The sequence below is a fragment of the Larus michahellis genome, chromosome 7 (assembly GCF_964199755.1).
Source record: "Larus michahellis chromosome 7, bLarMic1.1, whole genome shotgun sequence".
Taxonomy (NCBI): domain Eukaryota; kingdom Metazoa; phylum Chordata; class Aves; order Charadriiformes; family Laridae; genus Larus; species Larus michahellis.
Window position 1 is genome coordinate 33,398,013 of NC_133902.1, and position 20,340 is coordinate 33,418,352.

The following is a 20,340-nucleotide window of genomic DNA, read 5'->3' on the forward strand; positions in this document are numbered from 1 at the left end:
GATTGTGCTTGAATTTTTACTTGCTTAATTAAAATACAAAAAAGGTGCTGATGAAAAGCCTAGTGTATTTGTGCAGTTCTTGACTGAATCTTATTACAGAATTCTTTACTGCTGGAGAATGGACATTTATGAGATAACTTAGCAGAAGTGTTTGATATATTTCAGTTAAAGCTGTAACACAACTGTTGTGGCTATCTCAAAAAAAAAAACTTTTCCTAGGTCAGATAGCAAGGCAGCTTAACAAACAAATCAGCTATTGCAAATCCTTCCTCGGAGTTTAATGAGAAGGAACAATATCTTCTTGTGGCTATTACATTTTAGACAATTACCCGAGTATGCTCTAGGGAATACCAAGGTATGCAACATCAGACACACAATTAAGCAATGTAATTGCATAAACACCGTATTCATGACAGGCAGAGTGTTTGAATAGACCATGCAAAAACTATTCCCAAATGGAAGCTGACAAATAATCAGGTGACTCTTTAAAATGAACAAAACACTCTTTATTCTGATATATGCAGGCACCCATATGCTTTTATAATTCAGATCCGTAATCTTTCAACACACAGCTAAGGATGAATACCATCCCTGCCATTAAAGTCTGCTAGGGAGTGTGGGTTAAGCTGTGTCCTCATGTCCTGCAGCAGATTTGCAGTTTATGCACTAAGTTAACATGCACTCTTACCCAAACAGCCACCGTTCTACCGATCCACTGTACTTGTGTCTTTGTTTAGCCCTCAGTGATATTCACTTCCCTCTTAGTCTATTCCCCCAAATTTTCCTGCAATGCTGTATTACTCCTTCTAGTTTGGCCCAGCTTCCCTCTGCATTGCCAAATCAGAAGTGCCTTCTGACAAATCAAAGATGCTTTCCCTGTATGTACTAACTAGATATAGGGGAATAATAATTCACCTTCATTTGTAGAGACATGCTCAGGATGGTTAGTTTAGAAAGATGTTAAAGAATACATGCAAAGATGATGAGAATAGATAAGAGTCAGGCAGAGTGTAGACAGAAACAGGTGGTCATATTGGACATTTAATGGTCTTTCCATGTGCTGTGCCAAGAGGGGATCAAGCACCCTAAGCAATTTTATAGCAAGATAGTGGATGCAAATGTAACACCCAGCAATGGCTTTTTATGTGCTCGTGCCACAGAAAACTTCAGCAGGAGACGGCCAATGCCGTGAGCACAAGATCTTCTGTACCCTTGTACCAGGTTTCTTTTGTACCTCTGCTGTTTCTCAAGGAATGGAGTAATGGGAAGGAGGAATTGGCAGTCAGTGAAAGAGGAACTGGAAGCATGGAGCTGTGAACAGGGAACTTAACCACAGGCTGGGGAGCACCACCCACCATGTGGTGTTGCACTCATAGCTAACCGCAGCAGAAAGGGAGTGATTTCCTGGTTTACATTGAGCTAAATTATCATGCCAGTACTATGCCACTTGTGTTTTGTTTGGGACAGAAGCATGCATCTCCCACACCTCATTTTCATTCTCCTTTTCCTGGACCTGGATATAAGATCTTCAGTTTTGCCCCATCTGAGAAACAAAAAACCGGAAGGAGGTAACAGGCTGAAGTAATAATAATGAGATCAAGTAGTAAATCAAGGAAGTTTGAACAAATGTAGCTAATTGAGTCATTCTGTGAAACAAAACAAACATTGATTCAACTATAATTTAGGCTGTGGAATCAAAGGCAGCTGAACAGAATATTTGTATGAGTAAAAGCAACGCTTCTGCTCAGATGCAAATCTGTTGCAGTTTTTAAAATACAGTTTTAACATCAGAGATGCTAGTAAAAAGAGATGATTTTCAGGATTTTGCAAATTACAGCACAGTATATTAAGAGGAATGAGTGGCAATTTATCTGAATATGCAAGGCTATAAACTGGAGCAGTTCAGCAGCTGCTCCACAGTCAGCTAAACTGTCTTTGTGATGAGAGCGAGAGCCTCCTGGAGAAGGGCAGGGTGGACAGTCATGGGTAGGAAACGTTAAAAAGCATCATTAAGTAAGCGAGCACTGCTAGAGCAGGCTGAATCATGAGAGTTACTATCAGGCAGGCTGGCAGTCTTTCTCCCTTTTATTTTTGGAATTATTGTTTATTTGTTGATTTAACTTTTTAAAATTTTGTCTCCTTCCTGATGATGATGTGATTTGAATTCATCTACATATTTGATTATTGTATTCTAGAAGTTTAATTAAGGATATAAAATTAAGGCATAGCTTCAGCTTGTCCTGAGGAATTTGCACCAGCAGGGCACCTTAAATGCTCCTATTGCTGCTGCCTTGCCAGACCTGAGGACTCCAGTCTCGGGCACTGTCAAGCCAATGCTGTTCACCAGTGCTTTGTTTCAACAGAGAAATGTGGTGCATACAAGGGATAACAAAGGCAGCTCCTTTTTTGAAGAACACAAAATAGATTAAGCTGGTCTCAGCTGAAAAGGATGCCATCAATTTAGACAGCAGCCTGCTCTTTCAGCTGAAAACATGGGAAATGGAGCAGCACAAATGGGTGAACTGCTTGATTCTCCAAAATATTTGTGAGATAATTAATCTCTACTGCTTTCTTTCTTTGATAGGGGACCAGCTTACTGCTCCATTACATGCAATGATAGTGCTGAAGAAGGTAGGCATTTTCAAATGAGAGAAAAACAGAATTTATTTTCTCCTTAACACAACATTCTTTGTATGCTGAGAAGTAAAAAAACAAACTGTCCTTGTGTTCACAGCTCCTCAGCACTGCAGCACTGGAAGTTTAGGGGCAAAGGAACAGTTGTAAAACAGAAAGTGGGGGCAAAGAAAGCAGTGCCAAACTTTGAGGGAGAAAGTACTACTGTAAATATACCTAATGACGACGCATAAAAAGAAGTACTGAGTGATTCCTCATGCTCTTGTGGACTGAATGCAGTTTGGTGAGAAACCTCAGGGCAATCATTCCCAAGCTTGCTGGAACAGCAAGACTCCAGGATAATAGTGTTGGCTCCCCTGCTAGAGCACTCCCTCCTGGCCAATGTATGGATTAGTTTTAAGAGGGCCATTAAGGATAATAGTACAACCTTGTGACTGAAGGAAGAATAAAACCATGATAATAAATTTGGCAGAGGGAGAGTTAGAAAATTGAGACATTTATCAGGACGATTGTCTTGCTGTGACAATAGTAGTACTTACCCTGGACATCTTGGTACAAAGCAGCTTGGGCCAAGAGCATTAAAGCTGCCTTACCGCTATTTAAATACCAAATTTCAGCTGGAATGGAGAGGATGAGACTCCTGGTACACAGGAAAGCAGGACAGAGCTGAAATGTCTGTCCTTGTTCTTTAGTTCCTAATTTGAGATTTTCTTATGCGTTTGAATTTTTCCATAAATGGCTAGAGATCGTTTCTGTCTTATTCCTCCAATAAGAGGTTTAAATTCCTCATTTACTGCTCAGTACATCATTCAAGCTCTCCAACTCTCAGAGCAGAAAGCCACTGCTTTTGGATCTTCAGTGGAGAGTTCTCTGCTCTTGGAGCAGGAATGAAGACACATAGCACGTTCCTTTTACAGAAAGAATTTTAGCAGTTATTTTGTAGTCAACTGAAGTGTGTATTTGTTTATCAGCAAAGTATTTTCTAAACACTTTTTTTTATAGTGTCTAAATATACTTTATTGTAGTTCCGAACCAGTTTCTAGCCACCATTAAAAAATTAAAAAGGAAAAATTATTTGCCTCAGATTTCTTTTCCTGGTGATACCACGTATCCCAGGACTGCCAAGCGTTCCTACCTTCTGTAGTTCTTACTTGACTTGTACAGCATTGTTGGCTGTGTTAAAAGAGACAGACTTGATCCTTATGCCTTGTCAATCTTACTTTAGATTTCATTCAGTTATGTTGTGACTGGATTTAACAGAAAAGCTTTCCAATTTTTTTTTCTCCTGTCAGCCCTTCATTTTTCACTCTATCTTACCTTGTACACTGCCCCCAGGACTCTTTAAAATGTATTAAACATTGGAACCAGACTCCGGAGTCAGCAGCCCCTGTGCACAAGCTTCTCTCAGACTTCTGGAGTGCTGCACTGTGACAAACTGATTGGAATCAGTGCCTCTGTAGCAAGCCTGTGATGCAGTGTCCTCAGCCCTGCAAATCCCTGCAGGTAGTCCCAGCACAGGCCACAGAGCAGGCAGTGGGCCCTGCAGTCCCCAGCCAGCACGGACATCCCCACCTCACAGGCTGGAATGCAGAGACTGAAGCTGTACCCTAAAATCTGGTGACATCTTTTCATTTGTCCTACCACATCTGGGGACAGTAAGGATCTTAGACAGCATCTCTATGTGAAAGCTATTTAAAATTGCGCAATACTGAGTTCTGATCTAAGGAGATCTGGTAAGCTGAGCAGGGTGGGTTAACAAGATATTTTCTGATCAGTCACAGCCTAAACGTGTCATTGGCAAAGGACTGGGATGTGCTATTTGTGACTTTTGCTTCCAAATGCAAACAAAGTACAGCTTTCCTTTTACCCAGCAGATGGCCAACTGCTCTTGCTAACAGAAATTAAACCTAAGCAGAGGCTTTCTCACGAACATTGATAGCCCTGCAGATAGACACTTGAAGGGAAGGCAGCTTTGTTAAAAGATAAAATGAAAACCTATGGTAACTTCAAATTCAAGGCCTGATTATTTTGTGCCCTATGTTGGATCTCCCTTTCCTTCAGACAGCTCTCCTTGAGTAGTAAAGTACATGCAAGGCCTCTGGGAAGTGTGGTGTGTGCTCCAGGGATGTGTGGTGGTTTACTTCTACAAGGAGCACGAAAAGCTGCAATAACAGAAACAGTAGGCTTTGTATCCCTGGAAAAGCTTAGAAATATTAAGCTGAATTACAGGAGAACATGTAAATAAATGCTTTGAAGTTTTGTTCAATGAAGCTCGATCTGCCATTCCCTGATCTTGTTCTTTCTCTGAAAGTTCATTGCTGTTCCCAAGGGCATTGCAGGTTTAGCTGGACTTGGCTGCACCCAGTGGTTGCAGTTCTGCCTAATGCCTGTGACTTTAGGTGGTTGGAGGGTGCTTCTAGATGGGAACATGAAAGTCTAAACTTGAACTAGTATTTTCTCCAAAATTCACATTCAGGATTAACCCAGCAGCTTAGACATGGTACTGCAATATACAGTTACTCATCCGGAGGGGACGGGTTCAACTCACATCTTAGACTTATCCCTAATGTTTTGTCTCCCACCATTAACTTTTAGACAGTAGGTAGTTACCAGCATGTGCAGGCTGACGGACAGGCACCTTCTAGCATCAGTAAAGATCTCACAATGCCAAAATGAAGTAGCTAATGAAAAACAAACTAGGAATGGAAACAACAAACTTTCATCCATTGCTAGGAGATAATGCAGTCTAACGCAGTGTGGCAACCATTGGCAGACACTCAAAAGCAGGAGCATGGGGTGCTTAAGAGGCTTAGACTGACTACAGTCACAGGCTTTGTCAACCCACATCTCCAGGAACTGAGGACACAGTAGGCGTCAGTTCCCCTCCCAGACCTGCTTTGTTTGCAGTAGTTTTCCCTCTTCTGCTTTTCCCATACCTGGTACAGCCAGTGCTATTCAATCACCAGGAAGGTATGTATGTACGCCCCGTCACAGATTACTGTAGTACAGAAATTACAGAAAACAGTTTCCTGCTTTATTTGATATAATTTCTAGCACAATTTGAGTTACTGTTTTATTATTTCTCATATGTAGCCAATTAGCTTTTTCTGTATGAAAATCTCTCGGATGGCAACACAGCAAAGAATATAAATTAAGAAAGTATGACTCTATGCTAGAAAACTAAACTGGCAGGAATCTTACAGGCAGATAAAGTAAATAAAACAGCATTAATAATCTTAGCAAAGCATTCCAGATTTTGAAATGACAAAGTCCTTTTCAATAAGATTTTGCATTACTTAAACACTGGCTGCAATGTGTTGTGCAAACAGTTTTAATGTTCTTCTCTTACTGACACGGGGAGTTATGCAACCAGACCACAATACACGTTGCCTTTTGAAGACAAGTTTAAAAAGCAGTAAAGTATTATAAGAGTATCATTACAGGAGCAAAAGCTCTTTCTAATCATTCCAACTGTTCATTTCACAAGAGAGGGAGGTTGTTTAAACTCTGTTCCATGGTATATTATGAGTGTAAACCATAAAAAGCAACCTTGGGAGACTGTGCCTGCACCAGTCAACGATGGGTGCCACAAGCATTTGCCTTTCAGAGGTGGCAAATGATGCCATAAGTTCACATACAAAAGTATGTGCAAATGGCCTAAGAAATGCCAAACAGGTGGAATGAAAGGTTTCTGGCATGGAAAGCAACTAACCTGAGGGGAACTTCTGAGCAAGAGAGGCTGAGTGTGCTTCTCTCCCCTGCTAATGTTCTCTGCCATTCTGCCTTTCTACCTTGGCATCTGTTAACTTGATATGCTTTTACTATTTCCTGCCCTGCCCCAGGTGTCTCTAAGCTTCGTATTTGATTTTTGGCACCCTTTTCCCTTTCGCGCTTATGCTTATTTCAGGCAACAGCAGCTGCATGGAATAAATCCTTTGTGTTTTATAGAGCCATTGTTCAAAGCTGTGTTTAAGAGTGCTCTTACACATTTGCAATAGTAAACAACTATAGAAGCTGGAATTAATAAAAACATAATAAAAAGGCAGAGCTAAATACTGTTATACAGTGAAAGCAATTGGAAGTATGCATGTACAAAAATACTTCTTTGATTAGCACGTTATGAAGGAACAATCATTTTTAGAGGAAGAGCATGCAGTACTTATTTCATCTACTAAGATGCATCATTGATTTTGTGTTTTGACTCCAGTTTTGAATAAACATCACAAGGCTGAGATGTTAGATTCACTTTCTTCGTTTTGTGAGTAAATGTCACTTTAGGTCCTCTTTCAACCAAGTGACCAGTACTGTGGTGCATACTGGAACAGCCTCAGGGATGATCTAGTTATGTTGGGACTACAGTTGTTGGAAAGGGAGAGAGATTCCAGCTAAGAACACAAGTCTTCTCTCTTTTTCTATCATTTCTATCTTTTTGCAGAAGAGAAGCATTTGGCATACAACTCCTCTGGCAACTCCACACCAGGCCAGAGGCTGCCTTGTAACAAAGCTAGTCCTTGGAGTCCATATTTGACCTTGTTGCTGGAAAAAAACCTAATGGCTTGGCTGTAGCAGAATTTTCTCTGTAGTCTGTTTTAAGTGGGTTACCCACAAATCACTAATTAAAATGAGTGGATCCCTAGAACAGATGAATTCAGACTTATCAGTGAGACTTGCTATTTTAAGGAGTATTTTACATTTTACAAGAAAGGAAAGAAAAATTAAAGTAAGCATCTTTTGATAACTTTGCATATTCCACTCATATAGCCAACTCCTATTTTGTGAACAGCTGTATGTATAATGTGCATTTTTATATTATCTAGAACTTCAGAACACAAGATGGCAGTGTACATTGTAGTGAATTCAGGCTTCGAGCTGCTCCTCCTAGTCAAACAGAGCATATAACATTTTATTCAGTTGTATATTAATCTGGTCATGTACTTGCGGTATTAGAAATAAACGTAAAAGTATTTGTCAACAGCAGAAACAAATGCAATTTGCCAATAAATGAATACTGCATGAACAAGTGTTAGGTAAAGCTTAATTCAAGATTTTATCGTACATAACAACACTCTGGAGACATTAAAAGCCTCTTATGGAACTCCTCAATTGCAATAACAAGAGGGTATCCCTTTATGAAGGAATAGAAGTTGGCTCAGTCGTAAGAGCTTCCAGAGCAGAATTGGCTGCTGGGGAAAAGCACATAAGAGAGCTGGCAGCCTGAAAGATGTGAAAAGCTCAGGGCTCTCAGAGGAGTAGTGCAGACCACTGAAGTGGAACAGGCTGAACAGTATCTAAAATTGAACAGGTGCCTTCCTATGAAAAAAACAACAAAGCGGACAACTGTTTGGCATGACAATTCAGAGAAAAAAAAAATTCCACTGAGAGGCATCAAATTAGAGGCTAGGTCTCTGGCTGATGACAGAATTGCTTAAAGAACTGCAAGGAGTTGGACCTTTCTGTGCGTAACTCCAGAGAAAGCTCATTCAGAGTCTCTCTGAGTACAAGTGGCCAAAGAGAACTGCAGTAATGAACTTTCTATGCAGCTACCCCCCCAGTCCCTTTTCTTGGTGTGAGCCAAATGTTGGAATTAGTAGGTGTAGCTACAAAGTTGTCTTGGCTGCCTTTCTGAACTGAACTTCTAGTATTTGGTTATGCAAACACGGCCTTATTAGAAAGGCTAGCTACATAGTCAAGAAAGCCCTCAGAAAAATAGTAATATTTCAGAGTATAAAATAATTCTGGAAAACATTGTCCCTGTGAGATGTGTAACACTGACAAAATTCTAGGCAGTCGTGCTTCCTTCCTGGGGGATGTTGGTATGACATTGCCTCTCTGCAGCCAAACTCATGGCACTAACAGGCAAATCAGGCTGACCCAGAAGATCAAAACTCAACACCAAGGTTCATCATTTCTGGATACAGCTCTTAATTTAACATAGTTATTTGGAATTAGGTTATGAAAATGTATATAATTTCTTTCAGACAGGTGTGATTTAACTATTTCATATTTTTCTCTCCAGATTGAGAATATTTGTCATTTTGCATTGTGCTGGTCTATGCAACTCACAGTAGTGTGAATGGAGCATGGCATCCAAAACTTGACCAGCGTTTTTGATAGAAGGTGGAATTGGGAATGCTGGTCCCCACATCTACTTTTCTTATTGTCATTATTCATGTGTAAAAATCCCTCAACTGCAGTAGCTCCAGTGAAAAGTTGTGAGATTTTTCATGGTGGTCCACTCCTCTTGTTACAATTAAATCGATTGCTGCTTGTTACTGCCTTATGTTCCCATGCATAAGTCACTGGGTTTATTCCAAGAATTTTTTCCCCTCTCTCTGAGTTTGCATAAGATTGAATTTGGCATTGATTCAAATCAGATAATTCAAATGTCATTTTTCCCTCATATTTAAACTAAGGCTGGGTGTGGGCTTGTGACTAAAATAAGGTGTCTTACCTAGCAGTTTCAGTCATTTGTTCTATTTGTCACCGCAGATTACAGAAAGTGTGGTATGCACAGAATTATGCATGCACTTTTCAGCCATCTAAATAGAGGATAAATTGAACATGTCATGGTTCTAGGGTAGTAATTTATATTGAACACAAGCTGGGAAGGGACCAGAGCCAAACCCTCAGATCTAAATTACCTTGAGTTCCAGGGAAATTTTAATCCAAATAAAAACTTCACAGCTGCTCATTATATAATTAGTGAACCAACAGGAGATCATGTCTCAGCACTCCCAAACTAAAGAATTTACACCAAAATTGAAATTTGTGGCATAGTCCACAGGTGTCCTGTACTGACCCTGACCACCAAAGTTCTGTGTGCAGTTATTGCCTCTTGAATTCTGCTGTCTGTTGTAACCACTCTGAATGTCTTTGTTGGCTTTTATTTATTCCCATTCTCCATAAATGAACTTTTTGTGCCTGATATTTCCTTCCCGAGTGTGTATTATGAGGATTCACAAACTCAAGATTTTTCATGTATGAACTATTGAAGTGGGTCTCATAGCCACCTTTTCATTACAGGTGCTTTTTCAAGGTTTGATTTGCCTCTTGTCTTTGGCAGCCCTGGGAATTGCCTGCCTTTCAACTTCCTATGAATGCAGATATCACTGGTAATGTCCACGTTTGGGAGGAGAAAGGAAAACGTTTTATTTTCTTGCTTCTTATGCATGGTCTTCCCTACATCTTCTTTTGCTTCTAGTAAAAACCCATCCACTTTTTTATGTCAGTAGTCAGCCCATGTAGACATACACTGAAATTCCTTCTTTAGGTAAAATAGTTCTTACTTTTCTATTCGGCATCAGTCCTAATCCAACCTTCTTTTCCCGGGTATAACCAATTTCCCCATAATCGAAGGTAATCTACCATCCTCTCACAATAAAAAGTAGCTGTAATAGCCCACCCCAAGATTAATCTCTCACTCCCCAGTATTTCACAAAAGCATCTCTTTGACCCGACCCAACACAAATCAGAATTAATTTCTTTCCCATAGTCCAAAACAACTTCTTCCCTCCAAAATAAACCCTTCTTCTCCTGACATTAAATTCTAATGACACTTGCAAATTCAGGAAGTCGTGGTGGAGCAGAATGATAGTAGTCCTAGGGGCATTTTAACCTTTTCATTTACTGCAAAGCATCATCCCTCTGCCTTTCATCAACCTGTAATGTAAAAGGCAAGGTCTGGCTATGAGGGGATGGAGCAGGAAATGTCAGCAGGCCGGAGATTGCTACCTTCTGGTCCAGCACAGGCACCCAGGCTCCAGCTGGGGCTGCAGGCTTCAGAGCTGTTGAGGGCAGGGAATGACAGAGGGAAAGGATATTGGGGGTTATTGCTACCACAGATAACATTCCCCAGGTAAACACTGATTGTCATAATGAAAGTAAAAGGCAATATATTTAAAACTGGCAAAAGTAATACACCTGCGAAACATGCTTGCAAATGGTATCATTGAGGCTAAATGCTTAACAGGATTCAGTAAAAGGTTATACATACATATTCATACATTTATGTGGGGAATTAGATTGGACCTGATAAAAATTCATAATGGATATAGATGTTCACAGTTCAGGGCATAAATCAGCCACCAGCCTGAGGTTAGAAAATAACTTCCCCTATAGTCAGGTTATTATACAATTATCCATTTTACTTGTGGAGGGGGGGGAAAGGAGGTTGAAGAATAGGGCAATTTCCTCAGAGACATCTGGGAATTACTATTGGCAGACAACTAATTTATATTTGATCTGGTATGGAAGTTCTTATTACATCAAATAATGTAATTTAGGATTAAAGCATATGATTTATTTTGTATTTTCTTACTCTTTATGTAATCAAGTTCGTGCCTGAGGGCAACTGCAAGCCTTTTCCTTTTAAGCCAGCCAAAGTTAGTGAAATCCACTGTGCTGCGTTTTCTCACAGAACCTCCTTAAAAACAGCTTCAAATTTTCCAAGAAAGTCAGGCAGAGTCCCAGGAATTTAGTTTGTTGAAAAGCTAGCCGACTAATATAGCCAACAACTGTCTTAGAGAAAAAACTGCGTGCACGAACTGCAGTAAAAGTCTCATATTCTGAAGAGTTCTCATTCTTGTTAAGTTTGCATAATAACCTAAAAAGACTCACAGAGCTCCTGAATGTCACAAATTAGAGCATGCAGCCTACCCCGGGACTGCTTTTTCTGCTTGGTACTGTCAGCTCACTTGAGCAAAACATACATGTTCAGCGGACTTGTTTTCATTAAGCAACATACCTCCAGCTCCCTTGTTGCACTTGCAAACAGTCTGCAAGCCAACACACCACACACCACACACTAATAAAAACAGCCTTTGTGACCTTGCAAACTGATAGCTTGATTGAAAATCAAATTCTTAGTCAATTGATTAAGAAACTATAAGTGAACACAGGAAATCGTTTACGTTTGCTGCAGGGTTCAAGGGATGCTAACTGCATTCTGCTATAGTTTGCGGAATGCATGTGATACACTTATCGTAACAGCATGAATTATCATCACAATAGATGTGGGAAACTGAGGAACATTTATTAACCAAACATCTTACCAATTTTCACAAGCAAAAAGTGGTATCAGTCTCTCTTAGGCATAATTTCTGTTCCTAGTGAGTAATACTAGAAACATTGCACAGTGATAGCTCAACATCTGGAAGGTTCTAGGGCAACAATCAACAAACACTGTGGTTTTATTAAAAAAAAACTTGCTGTGCCAACTTGAGTGATCTGCTTGGACAGGTTTATAAAAGGAATGGCTGAAGTGAAGGCAGCAGATGTAATGTAGTAGATTTTCTTAAAGGTTGCAAATAATATTCCATAAAAATCTTGCTTGAAAAATGAATTCAAGCTGGCTGTGCTAGGAAAGCTGTGAGTTTGTTGTGGAGCACCTGACCTGTCCCCTTATGTCCCCCCGGCCAGGGCTCCCCCAGCTCAGTGCCCAGTGCTGTAGGTGTTGGAGGCGGGAGGCTTTGCAGGCTCCAGTTACTGTGCTGTCCTCGTTTAACACACAGGGTCTGCGACTGCTTTATGGCTTTCTCAGAACAAATAGGGCAACTCCCTTAAGCACAACTAACTCTTAACAGCGGCAATGTTACCAGCCCTGCAGCTGAATCTCAAGTGACGGTTATGATCGTATGGGGTGGGCCTTGTTGGGACCATTTGACACCAGTCTTCTGCCAGTCACATATGCAGTTTTGTTGTGTCTCCTGCCTCCTTATGTCCTCCTGCTGCTACTAATGACACCCTGCCAGCAGCAAGCGATTTCCCTGGGAAGCTCCCAGGCTGCTGACAGCCCATCTGCCTCCTTCTGCCAGCTACCAGACTGCTGCCCTGTCCCCCATGTAGGCTTCTCCCTCTCCAACATGGCTCACAGTACGCTGGAAACCCCAGTACATACTCAGAACCTCAGTACAGTGTTGTAAAGACATATGATATATTGAACTGTGAGATGTTTGAGGTATGATAAATATTCATGCAAGGGCTGATTTTTTTTTTAATGTTTTCATCAAGAAAATAAAGTAAACTTCAGCATACTGCTGACATTTACAATTGTACATCGCAAAAAGCTGCAAATACCAATGAAGAAAGAATTATAGATGGGGTGTAAAGTAATGGTGCACTCAAAAAGTAATCGTTTTGATCTAGAATAAGGCAAATTGATAAATAGTGTACAAATAACCCAAATAATTTTTCAGTGGAAGAAATAACCTGAAAAGCAAGAACTGGAAAAGAGAATGATGGGAAACTCTCCTTCTTCCCTGGCAACTAGATGCGAGTTTGCACAGGACATGGCAAGGCAAAAGAGCAATGTCATTTTGGACTCCCAATTAGGAGCTGTAGCAGCATCAGGTTAAGTCATTTTCTTTATGATTTTGGCTTAAAATATTCTGTTCCATCCACAGCACTATCAAAAAGACAAAAGATAAATGAGAAAGAGTTATGAAAAAAGCCAGAATAGCAATCAATGGCTGAAGGCCGGATTTATTTGGAAAAACGTGTATATGTTTAACTTGTCCAAACCTTTAAGGGTAGTTAAGGGGAACCCATAATGGATGACTTCTGGAACAGAGTACTTAGAAATACAAAGTAGGAAAAAAACGGTCAGCAGGTCATGGGCCGCCAGAGATCCCAACACTGGGTTGTTAGCTCCTGCTGCTGAGCAGCTGCCAAATTACTCTAGTAGCAGATCCCAAAAGAGTGCCTAAAAATAAGGGTTGCATTTGTATTCTGAGAGTCAAGCTTAGTTTTTGTTTCCTCAGAAACTCACTTCCAGAGACAAACCTCCCTGTTTCTACCACATATTTAAATAAAAAGTGGGCACGTGGTCCAGCAGAGTGCCGAGAATCACACCCATTGCTTGATATTCCTTCCTATTCAAATACAGTCTTCATTCATCCCTAGGCCTAGTGGTACCTCTCCCTATAGCACACTAACGGGGATGAGATCAGGAGCAAGGCTAATGGGTGGCAACACCATGTACGTAATGACATATTTAGGAGAGGAGAGAAAGAGGCAAGTTAAGCTAGAAAGAAAAAAAAAAAGTAGAACCAGGCAAAATACCAACAGAAACAGCATGACTCCAGGGTTTCTGCATTTCTGACTGTTGCCTTCATACCGAGGCATAGAGGACACGTCGGCACTGGAAGCTGGTCTGTGCAACTTGTTCAAGGTCTTACCTCTGCTGCCTAGCTTGCAGTGAGACTGCAGGAGCGTTCCTACGCAGCGCTGGCATCTGCCCTCCCGCCTGTGCCCATCTTCACAACCCCGAGCACATTTGGAAGTTAGCACCCCAGCAGACACATCAGGACAGGCTCAGCACTGGGGGCTGCTGACGGCTACCAGGCTGCCTGCGTAACAGCCCTGCGGACCAGAAGCAGAGCATCCTGTGCGTGTGGCTGCTCCATGAGCAGCTCTTGCAGAACAGTGGGAATAGAGTCAGCAGGTTGCTTATGTTTTAAACGTGGTAAGTAAGGACTCCTTGCTGGGTTAGCAGAATATATGGGGCATGACAAGAGGCTGAAGGAGTAAACAACATATTATATTGCCATGTCATGTGACTAGCATGAGGAAAATATCAAAAAAAAGAGAAAAAGCAAGGGAAAACAGTGGCAATAAAGCAGCCAGCCTCTCCCTTTCTCTTTGAAAATAAAACAGGAAATAACTTGGGGTTTCCCCTATTTAGCAAACACTTTTGTTATAGCAGAGGACATACAGAATGAGTTAGAGGATAAGGAAGGTCTTTCCTAGAAGAGATTATGAATGTATCATAGATTTAACACTATTTGAGTTCTTAATTCTATTCATATAGATAGTGCTAGTATACTAAAATACCTTGATAAGACAGATATTCTACTCAATGTTTGTGTTACCTCTTGCATCGGAAAATGAAAGTTAATGAGACCTCAGTATTATTCTCACTTTCACACTTTATGGAATTTTTGGGGGTGGAAAGGGCAACAAAAAGTCCATTAACAATTATAGTATACATTAGAGAAATGTTTAGGCTCTCCGAGTTCCTGGGAACACCTGAGAATTTAAAGACAAAGATAGGCAGGCAGGAGCTGGGTCAGCTCACCTATGGCATAAATGTATTCCAACACTTAGAGGATGGTGGGGAGTTCAACAGCATATCAGACATGGGGTTCTGACTCCAAAGCACATGATACACTTCAGGCTCTTTGTAATATGTTTATTTATAGTTAGTCTGGCTTCAGCAGTTGAAGTCACAAAACTAAGGCTTTTAAAATTATTCCTAGTATGTTCAGAACAATGCAGGTTGCAAATGTTTCTATTCATGGATTTTAAATTGCTGTATTTACAGGATCATTAATTCTGGAATAAGCTCCTTCATCTATTTTAGCTTATTTCAATATTTAATTCTAGAACAGTTTTTCTATTCTAGAGTTGTTCCAGAATTGTCTTGGCTCCAGAAGGTCATAGAAGTATCCTTCATTAGACATACCGATATTGTAGTATTCCCTGGGTAAAACAAGAATTAGGATTCTAGTTGGGTTAGGAGCACAGATCACATCGTTTATTATCTGCAGATGCCAGGACATTAAAGCTTTCAATTGTTTTCCCACCAAACTGAATGAGGCAGTTCGTTAATACAATTACCTCTGTATAATTGGAAACTAAATCATCGATGACTGTGTGATTTGAATATTACTTTAAATAATTTCATTTTTATGATGCTATTTTGTTGTACATGGTATCACCAAATAGCTTATTCATTTTCCTGCTGACTGTGATTTGAGTTTGCACCTTTCTTTGAGAAGGAAGAGGCACATTTTCAACCTTTCTAGTTTTATGGGATACGGCATGCATTGCTTTTAATTATTTAGCCTGACAGACATTAACACTAGAAGTGCATAGTCCATAGCAAGCGAAACAAGAGGGAAGGACCGGGTGGATTATAACTGCCCCAGGAAGAGGAGGAGGCACCAGAGGTCTTTGGCAAGGCCCTTACAGAAAATTGGAAATTTGGAGTAGACAACCAACACAGAAGTTGAGCGTTGTGAAGGATTTCCCCCGCTCCTTTCAGAGGAGCGTCCCTAGTCACTGCCTGTTCGCTCTTTTGGGGAAAAAAAAAAGCAGTTTAAAAGTATTTGGACAGGTAATAGGGAGAAGAGCTACAGACTACTTGCTCTGTGTCATGGTCCATCTGGATTTGTCAAATTTACAGGACAAGGTACTCTGTAAATTAAACTTTATTTTATGACCTCATTAGGAGAGAAAACAAACGTGACAAACAAGGGCTCAATCCCCTTTGTACAGGCTAGTCTAGCACGTGAATTCACTAATTCATAACTAAAGTCATGAGGTTTCTAACAAGTTCTCTAATTAGTAACTCACAATTCATTAACTCGTAACTTGTAACTTGTGTACCTATGAGCAAAATAATTACCTACCCAACTGTGAGGGTGCTCATCCTTCCTCCTCTGTCACGGTGTGGGTGTCCCCTGCATCACACTGGGAACACCAGTAGTGTTTTATCAGCACTGTTTTTGTCACATATCCAAAACATAGCACCATACAAGCTACTATGAAGAAAATTAACTCTATCCCAGACCAAACCAGTACAATCTCCACACCTTATTCCATACCATTTATATCATGCTCAGGTCCTACACTATCCAATAGATCCTTATCAGTTACTTTCCCCCTTCCCATGCTTTGCTATATACAGAGATATCATTCCCCTAGTCTAGGGACCACCCCTGTAAAATGTCCATAAAATGTCCACTGAGTTCATTAGTCCGTGACTTGAGTTCTATCTGTTATGGTGGTCACTCAGGACAGGAGAGGTGGTGCGTTGCGTGCAGTTATTGGGCACCAAAGCTCAGGCTGTGTTACTGCTGCACTTGCACTGCTTTTTGTAAGGCACGTCTTCCACTGATGGTGGTTCCTGCCGTAGTACTTGCTATAACATGCAACTTGAACTATAGGTTACAACAATTTAAAGGTATATCCATTACAATCTCTGCCTCTGGTCCCTTTGGACACCGCAGTGTACTCCTCCCCTTGTCTCTGCTCCAGTGTGGACTTACCCACAGACCACAGGCCCACTCACTCCAGCGTGGACTTACTCATGGGCCACAGCCTCTTCAGGGTTATACCTGCTACAGCCTGGACTTATCCATAGCCACAAGTCTATGCTCCAGCATAGACTTATCCACAGACACAGACACTTTGAGGTGTCCTGCTCCTCCATGAACTTATCCACAGGTCACAGTCCCTTCGACTCAAGCTGACACTGGAGCTCCAGCCTGTCCAGCACAGAACAGCAGCGATGCCCTGGCCGTCAGCCAGCCCAGGCACATGGCCACTGCCTTTATCAAAATGCTCCCAGGCACAGCAGGGTGAGATGATAAGCCCCACAACAAACAGCAAGAGCAAAAAGCAGCCACTAACAAGCACTGGACTCTAACATACAGTAAGGCAAGCAAGCCCCGTGGCAAGCACAGGACCCTGCCAATTAATAGCTAAACAGCTGTAACAGCTATAAATTTGGTCTAGCAAACTCCAGTCTAATCTGTTGTTACTTCGAACCCTTCAGGCCCCATGTTGGGCACCGAAAAGGACTGTCTTGGATTAATCCCAGTGGGCAGCTCAGCCCCATGCAGCCACATGCTCGCTTACCCTAGTGGGATGGGGAGATAATCAGTGGGGTAAAGTGAGAAAATTTGTGGGTTGAGATAAAGACAGTTTAGTAGGTAAAGCAAAAGCTGTGCATGCAAGCAAAGCAAAATTAGGAATTCATTCACTACTTCCCATCGGCAGGCAGGTGTTCAGCCATCTCCAGGAAAGCAGGGCTCCGTCACGCTTAATGGTGACTTGGGAAGACAAATGCCATAACTCTGAACATTCCCCCTTCCTCTTTCTTCCCTTCAGCTTTTATTGCAGAGCACAGTGTCATATGGTATGGGAGATCCCTTTGGTCAGTTGGGGTCAGCTGTCCCAGCTGTGTCCCCTCCCTGCTCCTTGTGCACCCCCAGCCCGGTGGGGCAGCCTGAGAAGACGAGAAGGCCTTGATGCTATGTGAGCAGCGCTCAGCAATAGCTAAAAACATCCCTGTGATATCAATATTTTTCATCACAAATCCAAAACATAGCACCATACAAGCTATTGTGAAGAAAATTACAAAACCAGTTCAGTAAATAAATAAAAAAATTTTTTTAATTGACCAAAAAGTCTGCATAAGTTTTCACTGTGTGAAAGACACAATAAGCTCAACAACTGAGAAATGTCCTTGATCTTGTTTTTAATCAAGCTAACTTAATAGGAGGTGAATTCTTAATGTGTAATGTTGGTAAAATGTGCACCTCGCAATTGTCTGTACGTAAGCATCTGTATGTTACAAAAAGCTCTTCTGAAAATTGTTACCTGTTGAGTAGACCTGGCTGCTGTTGCAAAATGAAGCACCGCTGAGTGATACTGTCAAGACAACAGTCCTTCTCCTCTATGAATAAAAAGGGCAGTCATGCAGAGTGCCTCCAAAGGCTTCTAACATACTGCCACAAAGCGGCTAAATCATCCTTACAAGCTCTTTTATCTGTTTTAAATGCATTGTTCTCAAGAATTTTTCAACTTGAAAAGAAATTAATTTCTCAGTTTAAGTCATCGAGCCATAACAAGACAGAAACTCTGGCAGTCACGCAATCAAAGCATTTCAATGTCAGTTTATTCTACAGGATGAGACAAGTACCAGCAGAAGATAAACCATTCCTGATTCCACAGAGCCAAATTTAAAGTTGAACTTTCCTCAGGAAGAGTAAGGGTCTATATTCTACTTGTTCTTACTCAGGTACAAAGTTCTACCACTTCTTGTATTTCTGTGGTTCCTGGGAATGAGATCATAACTATACTTAACGTCCAGGACGCGGGAAAAGGTTGTAGGCCTACGGTTACTATTTCACTAGTACTAAAGACAGGGTCTTCTCCATGAAGTGAAGAAGGAACCAGCTACTGCACTTCAGACTGTAAGTTAATCTCATCTAACTTTTAGATGGTAAGGGTTTGGGAAGATGAATTCCAACAATTGTGGCTGAGGACATACCATCTTATGCCAACAACCAAGCAGGGATCCATGGTCCATCTCATGACTTTGGGACGTAAGAAGGGAACAGAGCTTGTGCCACATGTGATGCTGATTCCAGAGTCCTTGGATTACACCTCGTGCACAGCTCTCTGTGAAATAGAGGATGTCTCCTTATCACTGAGTGAAAAATAATTTTTTTTTCATTGAATCCTTTCATCATTGTTTTTCTAGTGACATTGCAGGGAATAATTTTAAAATGAAAGTTCTTATTAAAGATGTAACATCGAAAAAACTTCTAGGCAAAATCCCAGACCCTGAGAGTCACTTCTCATTACAGTCTCAGTCAAAATAGTCACTGGTTCAAACCTCAGAAATTCAGTGTGACTGAAATTCACTCGGCAAGTCAGGACTTCTCTCCAACATTTTTCAGAGGTTTGAAAGGTTTTATTCTGACAGATACTTTCCTCCATTGCCCTTGTATTTGAAGGTACCCAAACTAGCAAGGTTTCTAAAATGTGTATTTTCAGCAGTAGATGGCACTATGAAGTTTCTATCTTCATAATTATTCTAATACAAAATAATATTAAATGTTGTGCAGATACATTAGAAATAACTTTATCAAAATGTTGTTAATAGTCCATTATCTGAAAATATGGGCAGATATTTCCATTTTCCTATTCCTGTAATTTTAAAAAGAGCATGAAAAAATTTTGGAATAAATTCTGATAATAAAATAAATGTTTTTCTAAATATTACAATTGACAAAAAGTCTAATGCAAGAATAGGAATAATGAGAATGTCTAATATAAAAATAGGCAACTAATAACATTTAAAATTATGTGTGTCATAAAAAGTTCTCTATACTCTTTTTACTCTTCAGTAAAGTACCACCGTGGGTTGTTCTTGAATATGCTCCTTCAGATTTCCTGGAAATTATATCTATCTTGTTTGGATACAAACTGTAATATTGCAATAATGAGTGTCAATACATATAACGAGGTACCTGCGTTTTAAAAGATCAATGAACTATACTGACAGGAATACAGCAAATGGAAAAGCATTTTGATTTTTCTTTGCTTGGCCAAAAGTTCATATTTACAAGCGGAGACCAAAGCATTACATGTGGGCCCATATTCCTCTATGTATTCCATATGGCCATGTTATTATATCCCATAAAAACTCCAGAATTAGAAAGATGCAATGTTAATTGAAAACATTTTCTTCAAAATTTCAAATACAAAAAGCTATAAAAAGCAACTAACAGACAAGCCTGTGTTTCCAGGTATTTCAGGTTGTTTAATCAAATGAAAATAACAATATTGCAAAAGTGCTGCTCATAACTTTGTTTCAGAAAGCTCCTAATGCCATACACCTCGTTTGTCAGTGGCGTATGGTGGGATGAGTGCAGTGATATACAGCATTTTCATACAGCTGAGTTTAGGATGGCTGCCTTACTCATCAGAAATGAAGCGCCGGTCTCCCTGAGTTCAAGGTGTGAAGATAAGGAAAGGAGAAAAGAAATTAAGCAAGCAACACAAATGAAATATATAGTCACTGCTCTTTTATCTGGCCTGGCCAGAAAGTGTCCTTGCCTTTCCTTTTCACCCCAGGCTCCATGCAAGCTGCTTAGCTTTGCATACTATTTCTGCGCTGTGATACAATCTGTG

At 40.6% G+C, this 20,340-nt stretch overlaps 1 protein-coding gene across 3 annotated transcripts in view; it reads right to left on the reverse strand.

Annotated features, from left to right (window-relative positions):
- The window catches only part of AGPS (alkylglycerone phosphate synthase), an 80,592-nt gene extending 63,682 nt beyond the window's left edge, over positions 1 to 16,910 (reverse strand). Inside the window, exons 1-2 of one of the 3 annotated variants that reach the window (XM_074593782.1) lie at positions 16,683 to 16,910; positions 16,044 to 16,104 (exon numbers count right to left, since the gene is read on the reverse strand). In XM_074593782.1, coding sequence (XP_074449883.1) covers positions 16,044 to 16,063 — 20 coding nt within the window. In that variant the 5' untranslated portion in view covers positions 16,064 to 16,104; positions 16,683 to 16,910. Of the gene's footprint in view, positions 1 to 16,043; positions 16,107 to 16,682 lie in introns of those variants that run through there. The other 2 variants (XM_074593784.1, XM_074593783.1) reach the window with 2 other exon arrangements.
- Between the last annotated feature and the right edge of the window lie 3,430 nt (positions 16,911 to 20,340).